Here is a 20,398-nt window from a genome sequence, read left to right as displayed (position 1 = left end):
ACATAAAGATCGCACAATTGCCCTAGAAGGTCCAACTCATACCAAATTCGCGCAAAACCAACATTTAGGCCAAAAATGGAGTAAGAGCTTGTTGTGACCATTTCACACATCGCCCCATTGCAAATGGGGACCCTTGCTTTTTTTTTGCTTTTTAGGGTTTGTTTTTTGGTCTTTTAGGGTTTTGTTAGTTAGCCTTTGCATTTTGAGTGCTGTCAGGGAGATCAATAGGATAGCAGGTCCTGAAAATTTGGCTAAGTCTGAAAGTCCTGATCCTGAAATTTGGCTAAGTCTGGAATGTCCTGAAAATTTGGCTAAGTCTGAAAGCCCTGATCCTAAAATTTGGCTAAGTCTGGAATGTCCTGATCCTGAAATTTGACTAAGTCTGGAAACTGAAAAACCTCAAAAAACTAGATTTTGCTATATAACTCCTGGAGGTCTGAAACCACTCTCAAACATCCTGAAAGTATATATGGAATATAACTTAAAGTATAAGAAAGAAGAAAGATAGAAGGAAATGTCACTTAAAATTGTCCTGATAGAGAGTTCGAAAAGTCAAATTTCGCTCCTGTCCTTCACTGAGGATCCAGAGCGAATTTCGCTCCTGTCCCTCTCCAAGGGTCCAAGGCGAATCGCTCATGTCCCTCACCAAGGGTCCAGAGCGAAAAAGCTTAGTGGAGTCATTCCTGACCTTGTTTGGACAAATTGAGACATCAAAGGCATGATGGAGGACAAAATGAACGTGATAGAGCATCCAGACTTGATTAAGGACGATGAAATGATGGAGTATTTGTCTAGAAAGGTAAATTCGCTCCTGTCCCTCACCAAGGGACCAGAGCGATTTTATTCATATACACATTTTTAGACCTTGTTTGGACTCGAACTTTTATTCATGGCGTGTAAAGAGATGATATTTTCCTCAGCGAAGGAAATTTGAAGTGAAAAGTAAAAAGATTTGGCCCTGAGAGCAAAAAATCGCTCCTGTCCCTCACTGAAGGACCGGAGCTTGAATCCCAAATTTGCATTATCCTCACAAGACTTAAGTGATTTTACGATTGGAAGAGGCCAAGGGGAGTGTGCTCTGTCCGTTGAATATAACTTAAGTACGCCACAATGAAGAAAATCGGCCTAAGTAACAAGTTCGCCCCTGTCCCTCTCCAAGGGACCAAGGTGACTGGCTAGGGCGCTCCTGTCCCTCTCCAAGGGACCAGAGCGATTTTCCCTCAAGACAAGATTCGGGCAAGAGAAAAACAAGTTTTACGTTTGAGGTGGGTGAAGGAAGACACAATCGATCCGTTGAAGATAAATTTGAAGATTGCAAAGCACAAGTGAGACCTATTTTGCCCAAAGCGCTCCTGTCCCTCACTGAAGGACCGGAGCTTGAACACCAAGTTTGCCTTATTTTTGCAGGATTAAATGATTTTCGCGATTTGGAAGAGATCAAGGAAGGTACGTTTTGCCTATTGAATATAACTTGAATGGACCCCGAAGTAGAAAATCTACCCAAGAAGTCAAGTTCGCTCCTGTCCCTCTGTCAGGGACCAAGGCGAATTTTAAAGATAGCTCCTATCCCTCTCCAAGGGACCAGAGCGATTTTCTCAAAGGACAAGTTTTGGACCAAGGAAAAGCGAATTTCAAATTTGAGATGAAGGAAAGGCGACCCAACCAATCCGTTGAAGATAATCTTGAAGGTTGGCAAAACACAAATGAGCTTACAAATGAAAGTTCGCTCCTGTCCCTCTCCAAGGGACCAGGGCGAAATATGCATTATCTAGCATTCCCTTCCGAATTTGGTCGAGTCCAAGCCAAGATACAGAGTCAAAATGATGTTTGGGATGTCTCTAAGAGGAACGAAGTTGCAAAGGACCACAAAACTTGCTCAAAATGGCCAAGGCGCTCCTGTCCCTCACCAAGGGACCAGGGCGAAAATGCTTTAAAGTGCACTCATTTCAAAGATCGAATAAATTGAGCTCGAAATTCTAAGTAAAAATGCCATCTTGGACGTCAAAAATGAGGTCTTGGACGTAAAAAACAAGAAGTGTGAGGTCTAGAATGAGATCGCTCCTGTCCCTCACCAAGGGACCAGAGCGATCTTGTTAATAGCCATTATTTTTCATGATTGGGCGCCAAATATCCTTCAAATTACATTAAATGCCAGATTCGATAAAACCTTGAAATATTTTTGGCATTTAATAAAAGCGCATGGTATTTAATAATTAATTTTGAGCCTAAAAAATCGAATTTTTTAATTATAAAGGCATTTAAAATTAATTATTATTATTTTTAAAAAAATAAAATAAAATTGGAGCGCTTGGGGTATTATTTAATGTTTTTATCAAGTCGGCCTCTTCTTTTATTTATTTTTTATTTATTTTTGGCTTATTTTCAAAGTCGGCCTATGGGAAATTAAAATGGTGAGCGCTCTATATATTTGAGGTGTGTTTTCATTATTCAAATCATTCACTCATTGTTTCAAGTGCGATTTGGAAAAGGCAAAGAAAGAAGTGCGAAATCTAGCTTGTGTGGAGCGAATTTCTACCAAGTGTGGAGGCTAAGGAAGGCGAAATTCATCTTGAAGGCTATTGGAGAGGCGTATTTCTTGCTAGATTGGAGGATAAATTCCAGATGTTTTGAAGGTATTTGAAGGCGAATTTCCAGATCTTGAAAAAGCTAGTGGAAGATGGAGTTCTTTTCCAAGCTAAAGGGGGCGCATTTTGCTAAAGGGAGTCTTGATCTACATTTTGCCTAGCGAATTCTCCTATTTTTGCATCATTTTTTAGAATTAATTCCCAAGTGGAGGTATGGCGTAATCACCTTGGCACCATTTTTGAAGATTTAAATTTTGCTTTGAAAATCCTAAATTAGGAAATGATAACTCAAGATTTATCATGAAGTTTCCTAATTAAAATCTTGAATCTTCCTTTTAAAGTTTAATTTTTTCAAAGATATATTACTAATTTTGAAATGTTGTGTAGGTACCAAGATGGCGACTCCCAAGCTCGAAAGATCCACAAGTCGGAAGACTCTCCTCAAGGAAAATCAAGCCAGATCAAGGACGATCAAGCAAGGACAAGGACGACCTTCTTCGATCCAGCTTAGCATTGACAAGGGCGACCTCCTCCAGCCTAGCATCGACAAGGATGGCCTTCTTTGGACTAACGTCATCAAGGGCGACCTCTTCCAATCCAGCATTCCAAGGCAAGGTACATCAATCGTCCTACACATCAAGGACACAAGAAGTTAGAACAAGGGTTCGTTGAAGAAGCAGATAATTTCAGAAGAGTTAATTAAAGATAGCTTCTCAACAACATCAAATTGAATATCTACCAAGCTACAAGTGTCAGACGAGGTGGCATCCTAGTCATCGCTCATCCAGTCAGTGTGGTCCACCTCAGCATGTCCAGATTCAATGTACCTAACTCATGGAAGGTGGCACAAACTTCTATGTACCTACCTCGGCTATTCATTGGTCGAATTTTCTAGAGAGGACATGTGTCCAAGCAATACAATTTTATCATTGGTCAAGCATTAAATGTTATGTAATGGTTGTAACAAACCCTAATTAGGGTTTTCATTGTAAAATCTTGGCCATTGATCTCGAATTGATCTAAGCCATCGAATTGTATTGAGGGCACTATATAAGCCCTGGCATTTCATTTGTAAAGGCTAATTAGAAGGAGTTAGAATAGAATAGGAGTTGGAAATAGTTAGAATATAGTTGGAAGAGTTAGCATATAGTTGATAGAATAGCAATTAGAGTAGAGTAGAGAGAGAAGGCAAAGATTGTTGCCAAGATGTTGTTGTAAAAGACTTGTAACTTCATTGAAGAAATGGTGAAATTTATGGGTCGATTCGACAATTTGCATGGTCTTTATACTTCTCATGTTTGATTTTATGATTAGATGAGTGGAAGAAATGTGTTTGATTGATGGTGAAATTCGTATATCCATACTACTAGCAGTTTGTTGATTGCAGACTTGCCTTGCGTAGTCAACTGGAATCGTTCAGCTTAAGCCTAACTTCAATTATCGCTTCTTCATTGATATGCATCAGCGTGATGGTGTCTATGCCTGCAGTGATGATTTGAACATCATAAAGCTTTCCTTCGAAGATCGCACTAACCTTGTGGAGATGGTCCTGGGATGTCAAAACAAGACTTAGTTAGAATTCCATCAAAGATCATTCGTTGCTCTTACATTCTTAGTGTTAGGATTAGATCCTCTCCTCGCCCTCGTCTTTTTTCCTTTTTTCAAATCTAAGCTAGTGAAAATCCTGTGTTCCAGCAATATTCAAAGCAAATCAGAAGTTCAGGCATCAAATGTAAGTCCCCTTGTGATTCCAGCAAATCACATCATACCACAGAGAGCTTATCCACACGTAGAGACCCTACATAAAAGAACATTGGAGTCACCCTGATTGATCCTTTTTTCCGATATCTTCAGCAATCAGAGGCTTTATTCAAGAGAGGATAAGGTACCCTTGGGTATTTTATTCTGTGTATGATTGTGTACAAAATACACGTCAACAGAGCTCTAAAGCACGAAAAGCCCCCCCATTTAGCCGAAAACGTCTAAGTCGCATTGAGAGGAGAATGATAGGTAAGTCATTAGATTGCATTTCGACCTCAAAAGCTTGAAAATCGCACAAATTGGCTCAAAAGGCCGAAAATAAAAGACTAAAGTCGTACAATTTGCCTTAGTAAGCCAAAAATCCAGAGCTAAACAGCCGAAAGCAAAAAAGGGAATAAAAGTCAAGACTTTTAGTCATTTTGAAAGAAAGACAAATCGCGCAAATCGGCTCAATTAGCAAAAATTCGAAAAAACAAAAGGGAGACATTTTAAAACAAAAAGTCATAAACATTTAAATTAAAATCTCTCAAAACGCCCCTTAGGCCCGAAATTCAAAAGGAAAGCCTTTTAACTTGAAAGTCGAAATCTTGCAAAAGGCCTCTGCGGCCCGAAATTCGCAATAAACAAACATTGTGATTTAAAATAAATCTTGAATTTCACCTATTTCGCCCGAAGTGATGAAAGGAGGACATTTAAGCTTAAAACGAAATCTCTTAAATTTGCCAAAAGTCCGAATTTGCCAAACGAAGGATTATAACTTGAAAAGGTAAATCTCTCAAAACCTCCAGTATACCCGAAATTCCAAGACTTAGGTGATTAAAAGGTTAAATTGTACGATTCGATCCAAGTGTGCGAATTTCAAAAGTAAAAGTGTTGTTAAAATGGAAAGCCAAAATCGTTCAAAACATGTAGAGGGCCCGAATTTCGTCTAAGAGAGCGAATCAAGAGCAAGGACCGAACTTCATATTGGAGAAGAGGGGCATTTAAAAGATAAAATTTAATATAATTGTTAAATTATTTTTTTCAAAATGATTAATTAAAAGTGGAATTTATTGTTTGCAGATCAACGACGTCAAGGAAGAGCTAGAGCTTCAACGTAAAATGCAAAGTGAAGATCTGATCGCGATCAAAGCCCCAAGCGCTGCCAATGAAGAACGCACCATAGAACGCAAAATGAAGCACGGGGAAGTGCGCCTTCACTAGACCATCGAAAAACGAGATTGAAGACAAAGAACATTCAGAATGCAACAAGTGCATGCATTCTCAAGATACACAGCTGGATTTAATTCCAGAAGTTCAATTTCTGAAACTTAAATTGTTTATTGTAAAACTACCTGTGGGTCCTGCTCAAGATATTTTGAAACAAAGGGGACACAGGTAAGTTGTGGGCAGTTATGTCTAACTGAGAAATTGACTAAATTAAAGCCAAATAGTGGTAGGTAGTTGGATAGTGATTTGGTGGATAGCTATGAATTGAGTTGGCATGGGTTAAAGTTGCTAGCTTCCGGAGGGCAGATCAGGCCCCTTGGATGCAATCAATCCTAGACTCTAATTTAGAATTGTAAAATCTATAAAAGGAAGAGGCCTTTCTTTTGTAAGAGGTTAGATTTTTAGGCAGTTAGATTGTTAAATTCTAGTTAGAATTTTTGTAGAAGCTTAGATTTTAGTAGTTAGATTATCATGAGTAGAGTAGAACTGCTGCAGAAATTGTTGTAATGGTAGCTGAAGCAAATATATGAACATTGAATCATGGTGTTTGTTGTCTTTGTTTTCTTTTGTTTGCATGGTTTCCCTTCAGTTGGTTAATTAGAGTGTAGGGATTTTAATGGTGAAGTGTGGAGGGGTATTTGATGCATTTCAGGTTCATACCATTGGGGGCCTACTGATTGTAGGTCACTGTGCATGGTTAGTCTGAACCCAAACTATGCTCAGTTCAACTGCAGGTGTTCGTCTTAGGTTGCGTCAGAATTGGGTGCCTAAATGAGTGTCTCCAGTCTGAAAATCCTTCATCCTTCGAAGCTTGCACCGTTCTTGTCGAGTTGTGAGGGTGTCTCTGGCGAAACAAGGACTGGTTTATCGAAATCTGTCTATCCGTTGCATCAACTGTTATCATCGCTTTCCTTAGGATCCCTAAACCCTTCTCTTTTGCTTTTATTTCGTAGCTTGAGAATTGCAGCATCGTAGGATGCAAACCAGTTTGTTGCAAAACGTAAGGCCCCTTTGTGTTACCAGCAAAACACATCAACCGTTGAGCTATCCCGTAGTCATGACCTGACATTTGGAACCTTGAGGTTGTCCCCTTTGATCAATTAAAAACAGCATTAGGGATTCCTTATACAAGAGAGGATAGGATACTCAACTAGTAAATTCCATTATGTGTTGGCCGATAGAGAGTTGTGGCAACACGACTTTAGACACGTCAACAGTAACATAAAGTCATTTTTAAAAACAAAGAATCCACTTGCAATCGGGCCTTGAAGACCCGATTACAAGTTAAAGTCTAACTTGTAATCACAACAAAAAGACCCCCACTTGCTATAAGACACTAAAAACCTGACTTTGCAAGTAAAGATAACTTGTAATGTGAACAAAAAGTTCCTACTCGCAATCACGTCTAAAAGTTCCTACTTGCAATGGTTGCTCTGAAACCCGAAATTGCATAGAAAATGGCCAAAATGAAGGCCAAAAGTAACAAAAATTTTCACGGAGATGGAAGATAAGCTCGTGATTGATTTATCATCAAGAAAGGTAGACTTTCCACCTTGAAAATCCTGCCTTAGAGTCTTAAAATCTTGTAATTTTGTATTAAAATATCCTACTTGCAGTGACTGCTCTGAAACCCGAAATTGAAGAAAAACCAAACTTTAAGACAATGAAAATATACAAAAATGGAGGTGAAGGACTTGGATTTATTAATGGATTCCTAGGTGATCGAAAAATGCCTTGGAAAACGTGTCTAGAGACTTAAAATCTCAAACTTCAAGAAAAAATTTGTGGGGTCGTCCCAATTTGTGCAAGTTCAAAATTAGGACAACAATAGTCAATCTTCAACTCCTGACTGACTCTCAATCCACCTTTGGAATTTGGTGAAGGCTTCAATTCTAACCTCTGGAATACTATAGTCATCAAATTCTGCAAATACCACTGGATTTTGTATATCCCAAAATAAGATTTTTCCTTGTGAGGCTAACTCCACCCTTGACAGAAAGGTCAAACAATTCATCTCCTCATGACTTGTAGTGTTGTGGATTCTGCATTTTCCTCGAGATGCAAACTCAAACAAATTCCTTGGATACAGCTGTGCAATCAAATTCCTCTAAAGTTGAGAGATATCAAGCAAACGACTATCTCTACAATAGGATTCAGGAAACGGTTGCCCACACATTTTGACCCAAAATATTTTGTTTTTTCAAATTTTCAGATTTTATTGGATTTTTTTAGTTTTTTGATTTTTTGATTTTTTGGATTTTTAAACATGAGAGTCTATCATATCTCTGATTTAGCATTTCGAAGCTCATACTAATTCAAGCTTGATTCAAACTTGAACTACCCTCCTTCTAGCACAAATTTTGTTGATGAGGAAGTTTGCACTTCTGTCAACGCAAAATAAACTATACCATGTTTATCCTATTCTATCTTGAATAAGGGAATCTCATGTGCTATTCGAACTGATCAAATGAGATAACCTCAAGGTTCCAAATGTCAGGATCGACTGTACTTGGATGAACTCAGTGAATGATGTGATTTGCTAGTAATCACAAAGGGACTTATGCATCTGACAAGCTGGTTAGCATCTGATATAACAATCTGAGTGATGTTTTCTTCTCAAACTGATTAAAATAAAAGTCAAAAGATAGGGTTCAGAGAAACTAAACTAAAACTTAGGTACAATGGCAATAATAGCTGATATTGTAGATAGACAAATTCCTCACAAACTAATTTATGTTTAACCAGAGGCAACTCATAGCGTTGGAGAAATAGCAACTCAGTTTTGGAGAAATAGTGCAATCTTAAAAGAAAATTAAAGATTTCCAGATCATTAACATTCATTTAGATACCCAATTCTAGTGCTATCAAAACAAATATGCACAATTGAACTAAGTTCATAATCAAGTTCAGACTAGCCATACACAGAAACTTACAATCAACAAATTCCCAATGGTATGAACCAGAAATCCATCATATATCATCACACTTCATTAAAATCACATAACTTTAACTAATATTGGTGAAAGAAACCATGCAAATAGGAGAAGACAACTGGTAAAACACCATACTTCAATGCTTTATTCATTTACTTCAACTGTTTGTACAACAATTCCTATTCAGCAACCCCTACTCTACTACTAACTACTTTACAAACGGAGAGAAGGCCTCCTGTTATAGATTTTACAATTTAAATCAACTTTGCCTTCTAGAAACCCTAACAACTTTTATTAAATGATTTCAACCACTTTCTAACTGCTCCCACTACAGGACAAAAGTTTACACGTCTAGTGACACAAAAAGACAAAATAACAACTTTTTGTCACAAAAGGACACAAAATTGCCAACTGGATAAATAACTAACTTTGGCTTTTATTGTATTATATTAAATTTTAGCCAAAACTTATTATTTCTACAATAAATTAATCCTATTTTATAATAAATCATATTCCACATCATAACCAGCTGTCATTTTTGTTTCTGTATGTTTCCTGTAGGACTTCTCTAGTAAGCAGACACTGTTTTCCAGAATCCTGGAAATGACAGCATTTGGCTTTTTGCATTGTGATAGTGATCTGAAATGTGATAGCGTATCTGAAATGTGATAGCAATCTTTCATCTTCATACATTGTTCTTGGCTCTGTAGCGCGTTCTTCATTGGCAAATTTTACAGTATCAGAGCCATTTCTGTGAGCATTTTACTCTCAACCTTCTTAGAAAGACATCATCTTCAGAATTTAAATCTTGTGTTTCCCTGTTTCATCTTGGTAATCATGTAGTACTTCTAGAAACGTTATTTGGAAGTCTTCAAGTCATTAGCCTCTCCCGATAATCCATTCCTCTTGTATCTTTTCTGCAAATGGCTCGTCATTGTGATCACATCTTCAACTTTTGCTCTAGATTTTTCATCTCTCTAGCTCCTTTCCAGTTGAATTAATCTGCAAGGACAAATAGCTTTGTTACCATTAGGAATCTAAGGAGTCCTAAGGTTAGTGTTATCTTAAGACAACCTTCATTTGATCAACAATCATATTCATCCACACATGTTCCATTTGAGCACATCTCGTGAGAATCCATCACTTGGCTATCTCACTCATTGAGGGAGGTTTGGTTGATATAATCTTTTTAAGAATCTTGACCTGCATATATGAATTATAAAAGGCAAACTAGAGCCCTCAAAGACTCTAAGGAAACTTTTGACTTTGGAAAGTTTTTAGACACTTGGCATTTGGAGTTTGGAACTGTTATTTGGAAACCCAAACCCTGACTTGGATTTGGAATGGTCGAACCTGCCTTATCACTTACTGTTGAGATATTCCACTTTGGAGAAACTCGGACCAAGGACTGAAACTTGGGTTTTAAAACTTGGCATTCTATCTTGGAATCCTCAGACCTCAGACAGCTTGGAAATTTGGTTCTAGCACTGAGATTAAGAAATCTGACTTTGAGAACATCATTTAGAAGGTTCAATGATGAAATTCAGACCCTTAAAACTGATTAAGAACTTCTGATCAAACTCGGCCTTTGGAATCAAACTTGGAATCTGCTTTGTTGCTCTATGAGCTCGGCCCTTGGTGACATTCTTGGATTTTCCTTCCTAAACTCGGACCTAGGAACTGTTTTAGGATTAACATGCTAAACTCAGACCTTGGAGATGGTTTGAAATTTTCTGCTATTAGAGACAAATTCAGACTCAGGAGGACAACTAAGATTTCTGTTCTGAAACTCGGTCTGTAGGAGATGATCTGAAATTTGGATTTAGGAAAAGGAATAGGAAACTCCTCTGCAAACTCAGACATAAGACAGCTAAATGGAATTTCCTTTCAAACTCGGAGGTAAGAAGGATTTCTGGAAACTTGGACCTCGGAATTAATTTAGGACAAAATCTGGAAATCATTCCCAGGTCCAAGTTTGGGTCAGATTTTGCTGTCTTTCTCAATGAAACATGGGGTTGGGAAGAAAATGTGAAACTTAGACCTAGGAACAATTTTAGGAATTTCAAAAAGACTTACCAACACCGAGTTTGGGAGTAGAATCAATCTTTTACATGGTGAAATTCAGCTTTTGGAAAACTTTCAGGATTAATCTGATTTCTTCTCCCAAGTCCGAGTTTGGGGATTGTTATTGCATTATTTCTTGGTTCCAAAACTCCCTCCCAAGTTCAAGTTTGTCCAAGAATTGGGCTATTTGACTTCATTTTTTCTCAATCCTTATGCATTTCTACTTTCCAAGCTCTTGTTTGAGGTGTGGCTTGGTCTTTGAGTTCTTCTTTCAACTTCATTCTTATCTCTCATTTAATTCCAATGTTGCCAATAGACCTTTAGATTTGAGTAGGCATGGCATTGGGTCCTTTGTTCATTCCACAAGAGGTTGGGGTTCGACCTAGACTTGAACTTGAATCCTTGATTCCTTCCTCATGCCCTTATGCATTTCTAAGTTCTCCAGTTCTTTGTTACAGGCCTGGTTTGGGTCAGATTTAGACTCTTAGATTTGCACCCTTTGAATCCTCATCTCTGCATTCCACTTGTTTCTAGGCTTTCTTACTTCTTTCTCTATGCTCCTTCACTTGTTTCTCACATTCCAAAGAAACCTTAAGTGCAATATGGATACTTCCTAAGACACAAGTTCCTAGATTCCAGACCTATTGAAAGCACTTACCTTGATTCCCAACTCACTCATCACAACACTCCAATCTTCCTATGCTCCCTATCAGACTTATGCAACTGTACGATGCATTTTGATCTAACCTCCCTCTCATTCTAGCAATCCCTACAGGGCAGAGCTGTTGCAAAATGCCAGCGAAGCGGGCAAAGAGAGAGGCTTTCTGTTGGAGACGGGGTGTCACATACAACACAACAGTTATCTTTCCTAGTCTATAAAGAACTTTGAGTTTATGCTTATAAAAAATTTAGAATTGTCCGTATCGTATGGTCAAAAGTTCTCCTTATCGAGAAAACTATAATAGAAGTTTGATTTTTAAGTAATTGAAATAATGTTTTCAGGAGCTAATGCTTCCATGTTTGCTGGTGTTGGTAACTGCTAGTAGTTCTTCGTATCTTTTTTATGGATCTTTTTCTTCCTTCAATATCTTGTCACATTGTCTTCGTTTTTTAATCTTAGGATGGCTTGAATGCACTAGAATTATTTTTATTTGTTTCTATATTTAATGTAAATAATAATAAACCAATAAAAAAGGAATTGTTAGAAGAAAAGAGACTGTTACATAGCTAAAACCCTAAAACAATCAATAGTCAAGACTGAGAGGGAAATCATTATATCTACAAAGAATAAAAGTAGTAAGTTTATAACAATGAAGTCTTTATATTGCCAAAGAGACTCGGAGCACCTTGTGAAGATGCATTCATTGGCATTGCAGGAAGGTTAAACCCTAGATCATCAACCCTGCATACATGAACCAGGAATTAAATCAAACAACTTTCCATAATTATCTACTCATAGCTACATATCTGTGAATATAAATAACATATCACTTGCAGACCCAAATTAGTGGTAAGTTATCAGGAATTATTTTTGTCCTATCATCAAAACCTTAACCAAAAAATTTCATATCTTAGTTCCTTATTAAGGGCTTACAAGAGTCAATTCATACAAGGGCAATTTAATCTAAGGCAGGCATGTATGTTGCAGATTCAAAAGCACAGAATAAATATTTATGAAAACTATAAGAGTGACACCCACCTTCTTAAATGAAATTTTGTAGATTGATCATAAGGCCCATATAATCTCAAGAAAGAACCCACTATGATGAAATCTGTCACAAATGCCTAATATTAAAAAGAGAAACAAGCTAATAAGGAGAACATATTAAGTGCTTCACATGACATCATCTACCAATTCTGTGGTAAATTTGTTAGGGAATTAGAATTGAAATGATAGGTTCAACTCCCTAAAAATATGAGAACATGCATAGACATGTGGAATGAAGGTTATCAATATACTCAGAGTCTTATAATGTCAATAACTTATTTAGAAGATAAATTATGATGAAATTATTATCAGATTTGTGCTAATAAATTTGGGTGAAGCAATGAGAAAAATATTATTGGAGGGAAAATGCACTATATACAATGAGAATGGTAGGTTTAGAAAAGGAAATAGACCAACCACCTTATGTTTATAATAATAACAAGTCACTGACTCACTACAGCCATAGGAAAAGTTGGCATGCTACAGTCATTGTACCACTGAATACAAGTTAAGTCATAGTTGGCAAGAAATGCCATTTTCACAATGCAAAAATGTATCATCATACCCTGCACAAACAACTCATAGGACAATCCCATCTGTTAGCATCCTGTTGTGACCATTTCACACATCGCCCCATCAGAATGGAGACCCCCTCTTTTTCTTAGGGTTTTGCTTTCCCTTAGTTAGTTTTTCTCTCTGCTTGCTGGGTTTTGAGTGAGTGAGTGGTTGCCTGGGCTGGTTAGTTTAGGGTTTCTTTCAAGCTGAGTCTAGCCTAGTTTTGGGGAGGTCGTTAGTCGTCTGCCTAGAACCTTAAATTTGCCTTAATGAAGTATTTCCTTTCAGGAGAATCTGGATGGTGAGATTGAAGAGCAGGGTGAATAGGTCTAAGGTCAGGGTAGGTCCATTTTGATGGTTTTCTTGTTAGAGTCCTGTTTGCTTCCAGGTCTGAGTCGTTTGAGCAAAGTCAGTGATCGGAGGGAGATCGGAGTGGTTATTTCAGAAACTGATGAGCGAATGCACCTGATGATGATTGAAAGATTTTTGCAGGAAGGAAATGAAATGAAGCAAGGTAAAGAACTAGCCAGGAATATAAATTTCGCTCCTAACCCTTCCAAAGGGTCTAGAGCGAAATTTTTGAAAGCTCTCATTTTTACTTGGCTAAAGACAGGATCTTGATGGGGATGCGTGAAAAGAGGTTTGTGTTCGCCCATCAAGAAGGATTAGAGTTCAAAAGGTCAAGAATCAAGCTAAAATCTTGATTTTCGCTCCTGACCCTTCCAAAGGGTCCAGAGCGAAAATCCTTCTAGACCACCTTTTCTTCTCAGTTTTGGCTAAATGTTGCTTTCTAGGGCATGTTTGAGGGTGAATTGATTTGATCTTGCCTTGAGATGGAGTTGGTGGATTTTTGAAGGACAAGATTTCGACCTAAAGGAGGATTTTGCTCCTGACCCTTCCAAAGGGTCCTGAGCAAAATTCATCATAAATCTTGTTTCTTGCCTTGAATGGGTTACAAGCCTTGTTCCTAATGTGAAGAATGATCTAATTTCGCCCTGTGAGATGGTTTGAAGTTTAAAAAATGAGCAATCTAGCCTGGAATAAGATTTTCGCTCCTGACCCTTCCAAAGGGTCCATTGTAATGTCCCCTACTAGTTTCAAGACAGTTTTAACCGTAATTAATCGATTTCCAATATATTTATAACTTAACTGAATCGGTTAAGAGACAAAACTATCTTAACATGAATCAAATCTGGGATGTTCCATCCTTTCTTTAGTCTTACCATACTAAATAATTAATCTTATTCTGATCCAATTTATAAATCCTTTACGTATTTATTAATTACTAATTATATGAATTATTACTCATTTTTAAAGGTATTATATTAATTATAATTATTATATTAATATTTATTATTATCAATATCTATATTTACAATCCTTATATTATTCCTTACTCTGATTTGAATATATACATAAATAAATAAAGTAATATTACCAATTATTTATGTATTAGCTGATATCCTTCTATATAATTTACTAATACTACTACCAACTTAAAATGGTAATGGCAGACAAATCTGATGCATGTCAGATCTGGTCTGCCACTGTCATGATACTTGGTATCCTTATTAAATACATATTGCACTCTATGTTAATATTTCTATTAATATTAAATTCTGCATAGAATTATTATCATACTTCATATAGTACAATACATTCCCATGCATACCATCACGGTTAAGGATGCTACCACCTGTAGCTTTATACAGTTCTGATCTATTCTGATCGGTGCAATTTCTGATGTAAACTTTTAAAGTATGCAACCTGTTATGCGGGTGGCAATAATTCTCAAGAGAGAAGATCAAACAGGATACGAATAAACAAAGAAAAACTCCCTTTCCCCCCCTTCGTTGGAATGAGTTCGTTCCTCATTAAATATCTTGTGGGATTGAATGGATGCAACCCTTCCTTGAGAGTGGACACATCCTTGTCTTGATTGAAGTTTGCAAATAATATTTATTATTGTCTTTTAGAACTAATCACACTCCTTAACTTCTAATCAGATCACAGCTCTTCACGAATGAATCGTTATTTTGTTAATGTTCGTGCCTTTCTATAATCGCTGTTGTATTATTGTTTTGCTTAATGAGTCGTGGCATTAAAAATAATGAATCGTTGCCATCTTTTAATGAATCACTGTTTGGTGCTTGTGTCACTTACTCGCACTATCCCCTAATGAATCATTCTTTAGAATCTAACTAAATCGTTCTTATTAATGACTTAATCATCCACGCCAAGGCACCTTTAGATGCTTTCAATCTGTAATCTGATAATATTTTTTTACCAACAGAAACATTGTATGAGGTTGCTATCTTAATCAATTGCTTAGAATATTAATTACGGTATACTATTGTTGTCTTGTCATTCTCCAATATACTCAATGTTGTATGTTATACTGATGCAATCGCTATACGTTAATGGTAGTTATGTTACCTTGTAATCAAGTCATTGCTTTTAGTATATGCATAGGATTTACAATATCATTGCTGTCCTTTAAAATTAATCTCTTTGGCATACTTCCTTAATCTGATAACATCTCTTAATGCCAACTAGGGAAATCATCTTTTTATTAAGACCTTCGTGATTTTCCCTCATACACTTTGATTCTTAATAACTACTTAAGCTGTAGAATATACCTTCATCAAGATATGTATGTATTCTATACTCAGAAATATCCGAGTCTATAATATACTGTAGGCTGATTGTTAATAAATAATATTATTAATTTAAGATTATTAATAAATTATGTTTTATGTAAGTAATAAATAATAGTAAATAACAAATTAATAAATAATAAATAATTTGTTGGTAATTATTATATTAATTAATAATAATTATATATAACTATCTAGGAGGGGACATGACAGTATTCTTATAATATTAATATTATTTTTATATTAATGAATGATTAATATTATTAACATCAATTATTAATTACATAATAAATGATAATTTATTATTATGATGAAGAATCACAAAATCTATTATTAATTACATCACCAGGATGTGGGGTTATGACAACCCTCTCACTTTAGAGGAAAATCGTGAAGTCTCATAAATGAGACGATTTTCCAATATTATTAAATGTTAATTAATAAATGTTTTAATTATCGTATTTATTTAATCACAATAATCCAATGTCCAAAGAGGGATTATGACAGTCCAGAGCGAAAATCTTGCTAAAGCTCATTTCATCCTAGGTTTGGCTAATTTTTGATTTGCAGGGTATCTTGGAAGGAAGCTTGGACATTCTTATTGCCTTGGAAAGGTTTGAAAGCGTTGAAAATCAAAGATTTTGGACCAAAAAGGAAATTTTGCTCCTGACCCTTCCAAAGGGTCCAGAGCGAAATTCCTAAAAGCTCTTACTTTTGCAATAAAGGAAGTCAAGTTTTTGATTTGTTATGGCATGGATGGAAGAAAAATGACTTGCTTTTGCCTCTTGAGGTCGTTTTGAAAAGGAGAAATGAAGGTTTTAGCCCAAGAAGTGATTTTCGCTCCTGACCCTTCCAAAGGGTCTAGAGCGAAAATTTCTCTAAGAGACATTTCTTGCCTTATTTGGCCAAAACTTGATATCCAAGGCATGATGAGATGAAGTATGAACATGATCTAGCCTTTGGGGATGTTTAGAAGTTGTGAAAATGAAGGATTCTAGCCAGGAAAGGAAATTTCGCTCCTAACCCTTCCAAAGGGTCCAGGGCGAAATTCCTTATGTACCTACCTTTTGACCTTTCTTGGACATGAAACCTTATTCCTAGGGTAATGAAGGACGAAATCCTACCTTGCAAAGAAGTTTCAAGTTTAGAAAATGATGATTTTGGGTCAAAATTGAAAATTTCGCTCCTAACCCTTCCAAAGGGTCCAAAGCGAATTTTCTCAAAACTTCTTTTTGCTATCAAGTTTTTGCTAGGTCAAGTGTGGGATAAGGCAAATCAAGAGGAAGTTGCCCTTAAGAGTGACTTTAAGTTGCTAGAGACCATGAAAGATGAAGGAATTGAGCCTAGAAGTGATTTTCGCTCCTGACCCTTCCAAAGGGTCCAGAGCGAAAATCCTTGAAAACATTTTTTTTCCAAATTTTGAGCAAGGCCAAGCTTGGACAAGGGTGTGAGAAGGCATTTGGATTGCCTTAGAGTAGATTTTGGTTGCCAAGAATGCAAATTTGAAAGCCTAATGAAAATTTCGCTCCTGACCCTTCCAAAGGGTCCAGAGCAAAATTTCTAAAATTCCCCTTTTTCCTTGCAATTCAAGACAACATTTTGGTTTTTATAACCTGGAAAGGAGAAAGACAAGATGTTCTATGCCTTAGAGGTGATTTGAAGTTGGAAGGATGGCAAAATAGCCCTAGAACTAAATTTTCGCTCCTGACCCTTCCAAAGGGTCCACAGCGAAAATCCTAAAACCTACTTGTTCCTTTCAAATTTATGCTAAGACAAGACTAGACTAAGGAAAGAAATGCCCTTGAGACTACCTTTGAGTTGATGTTTGTTTCAAAAGTGATGATTTTTAGGCCAAAAGAGGAAATTCGCTCCTGACCCTTCCAAAGGGTCCAAGGCGAAAATCCTAAAATCTCCTATTTTGCCTTGCAAAACCAAATCAAACTTGGATTGGGTGAAAGAAGAAAACTATTTCCTAGCCTTGTGAGGTGGATTGAAGTTGGAATAATGAAAAATGAGCTACAAGCAAAGAAAATAGCTCCTGACCCTTCCAAAGGGTCTAGGGCGAAAAACACTAAAGTCATCTTTTCCTTCAAGGTTTGAGTAAAACTAGGCCTGAATTGCAATGAAAGAAGCCATTTGGAATGCCTTGGAAAGATTCGGATCTTCAAAAAATGTGAATTTTGAGCTCAAGAGAGAATTTCGCTCCCGACCCTTCCAAAGGGTCCAGGGCGAAATTCTAGATAAGTCCTGTCCCTGGCTAGGTTGCTGAGCAAAATTGACCTTTTCCGCCTTGTGAAAATCAAACCAATGCTAGTAGGTTGGGAAGTGGGTTCAAACTGAGCGAATTTTGATGAATTGAAGTGAAGGAGATTGGAAAATTGGCCTGAGAGATGAATTTCGCTCCTGACCCTTCCAAAGGGTCCAAAGCGAAAATTCCTAAAAAGCAATGTTTCCTTCAAAATCCTGTTGAGCCAACTCAGTGGTTGAGATGAATAGACCTTGGAGATTGCCTTGGAGAAAGTTAATGATCAAGCAAAGATGAATTTTGACCTAAAAAGAGAAAATCGCTCTTGACCCTTCCAAAGGGTCCAGAGCGAATTTTCTCAAAACCTGTCTTTTCCCTCAAATTTATGCCAAGTCTAGTGTGGGTCAAGATTAGAGGTGTCTCTAGGCATGTCCTTGAATGGTCAACAATTATCAAGTTTGAAGGAATTGAGCCAAATGATGAAAATCGCTCCTGACCCTTCCAAAGGGTCCAGAGCGAAATACCTATTTTCACCCAATTTACTCATGTGAAGAGCTAAAAATTGAAATCCAAGACTTTGTTAGGCCAAAACAAGCGTAAGCTCATCTCCCAGAGGATTTTGAAGTAAAGAAAATATGGTATTCATGGCCTAGTCAGGAAAATCGCTCCTGACCCTTCCAAAGGGTCCAGGGCAAAATCCTCAAAAACACCTATTTTTCATCTTTGTTAGATTGAGTCAAGGGCAAGTTGCAAAATTGTGAAGACAAGGACATGGGAGATTGCAAATCTAGGTTGTGAAGATCTTGATTCATGAAGTGAACAAGCCTAGAAAAGGGGTTCAAACAAGCCTTGAAAGGATTTAGACCTACATCACTTTAGATATTTTTAATGCCTAAGGAAAATAAAAATTCATCAAGCCTTAATCAAGCTTTGACATTCCTAAGCTAGCCCATAATTTTTCACTAAATTAGCCTATTACAAGACATTTGGGAGGCTGAAACCAGTTCACATGAATTAAGGCATTCATAATTTAATTAATTAATTTCTAAGCCTTGAAATAAATGAAAAATCCACCCTTGAAGCTTTGAAATTAATTTAAAAAATAAAAAATTATGATTGAGCGCTCAATACTTATTATTTTCCATTTATTTGCCAAGTTGGCCATCCTTTAAAAGGGGTTTTATTTCATTTTATTTCATATTTGTCAAGTCGGCCTCAAAGAGAATTAAGTTGAGCGCCCTATATAAGGGAGGGGTATTTTGATGAATTTAAATCATTCATTCATTGTTCTCATGCGAACTTGAAGAGCAGATCTAGAGGAGCGAATTCTAGCTAAGTTGGAGGCGAATTTCTTGCTAGTTGGAGGTTAATTTCCAGAATTTGCCAAGTATTTGAAGGCTAGTAGAAGGCGAAATTCTTTTGAAGGCTGATTGAAGCATAATGCATCCAAAGGAAGACCAGAAATTCAGATCAAACATCCTTGCCCAGCAAATTCATCATCTTCCTTCTTTCATTTTTCAAGGTTGATAGCTAAAATTCAAGAAAGAGGTATGAAGAATCATATTTTTGAAGTTTTTATTCAAGATTTAGTTTGATTTTCCATAATAATCCTTTGAAAAATCTAAGTCTTGTGCAATCTGATTTTAATTTAATTTGAAAGTCCATAATTCTTAGATTTATCATTATTTTCAAATTAATAAGTTAGTTATTTCCTTGAAAGGTCTCAAATCTCCTATAATGAAGATATTATGCTCAAATCCTAACTTTAAGCTTTTGTGTAGGTATCAAATGACGACCCCCAAGGCTGGAGGATCCATTACTCGACAGGCTCTCATCAAGGAGGATCAGAGGAATGACGAATTGGAGACCAAGATCGTGTCCAAGTGGAGCAATATTGGAGACACCAACCTAAAAAACTTCAATGTGAAGAAGTTTCGGGAAGCACCCTACATTGGCAAGCCGTCACCTGTTGCAAAGAAAATAATTGAGAGTGGCATCATCAAAGCTGCAGGTTTCCCTCCCGCAGTCAAGTGTCATGAGTTGATGATTGAGTGTGCCCGGCACTATGATTCACACTCAAGGATGATCGTGGCCGAGGATGGAACTATCTTAGCCTATCTTTCGGAGGAAGCTATAAGTGAGATTTTTCATCTCCCGGAACATAGAGACATGGTCTACAAAAGTCTAGAAGGAGCTAGGTCGATCTATGAAGATGATCTTGATTCCTGCCTGAACTTCATCAACAAGAATTGGCTACTCAAGAGCAGACCTTGCCTGAACAAGATTCCCAATACACCGCACAGAATCGACTTCCAAGAAGAGTTCAAGGATTTGATAACCTTGCTCAATCGGGTCACGAGTGCTTCTCAAGCTTTCTTCTTTTGATAAATGGATGTTCTTCTTCATACAACTGATTGTCCAAGGAAAGGGAATGCTCAATTGGGCTAGAATCATTAGCAAGAGCCTGGACGTGCAATTGAGAAGACGAAGGCCTACCAAGTCATTCCACATGAGTTCATATGTTGTATATGCCTTGATCAGAGGTTTTGAGTATGCAGGACTACCTCACAGAGGAGTTGTTGGAAGAGGACCCGGAGAAATAAGAGTTTGCGATTCTTATGTTCAACTACATCATCCACCCAGAAGTGACTACAAGCTAATCAATGACACCTTCACGATGA

At 37.1% G+C, this 20,398-nt stretch overlaps 1 protein-coding gene across 1 annotated transcript in view; it reads right to left on the bottom strand.

Annotated features, from left to right (window-relative positions):
- LOC131061662 (uncharacterized) overlaps positions 1–20,398 on the bottom strand; it is a 265,563-nt gene that overhangs the window by 68,518 nt on the left and 176,647 nt on the right. The window contains exon 10 of the mRNA XM_057995474.2: positions 11,899–11,954. Within this exon, the coding sequence (XP_057851457.2) occupies positions 11,899–11,954 (56 nt within the window). The remainder of the gene's footprint in view (positions 1–11,898; positions 11,955–20,398) is intronic.

Source organism: Cryptomeria japonica, chromosome 7 (genome assembly GCF_030272615.1).
Source record: "Cryptomeria japonica chromosome 7, Sugi_1.0, whole genome shotgun sequence".
NCBI lineage: Eukaryota > Viridiplantae > Streptophyta > Pinopsida > Cupressales > Cupressaceae > Cryptomeria > Cryptomeria japonica.
The sequence above is the reverse complement of the archived record's forward strand: the minus strand, read 5'-3'. Positions and strand labels throughout refer to the sequence as shown.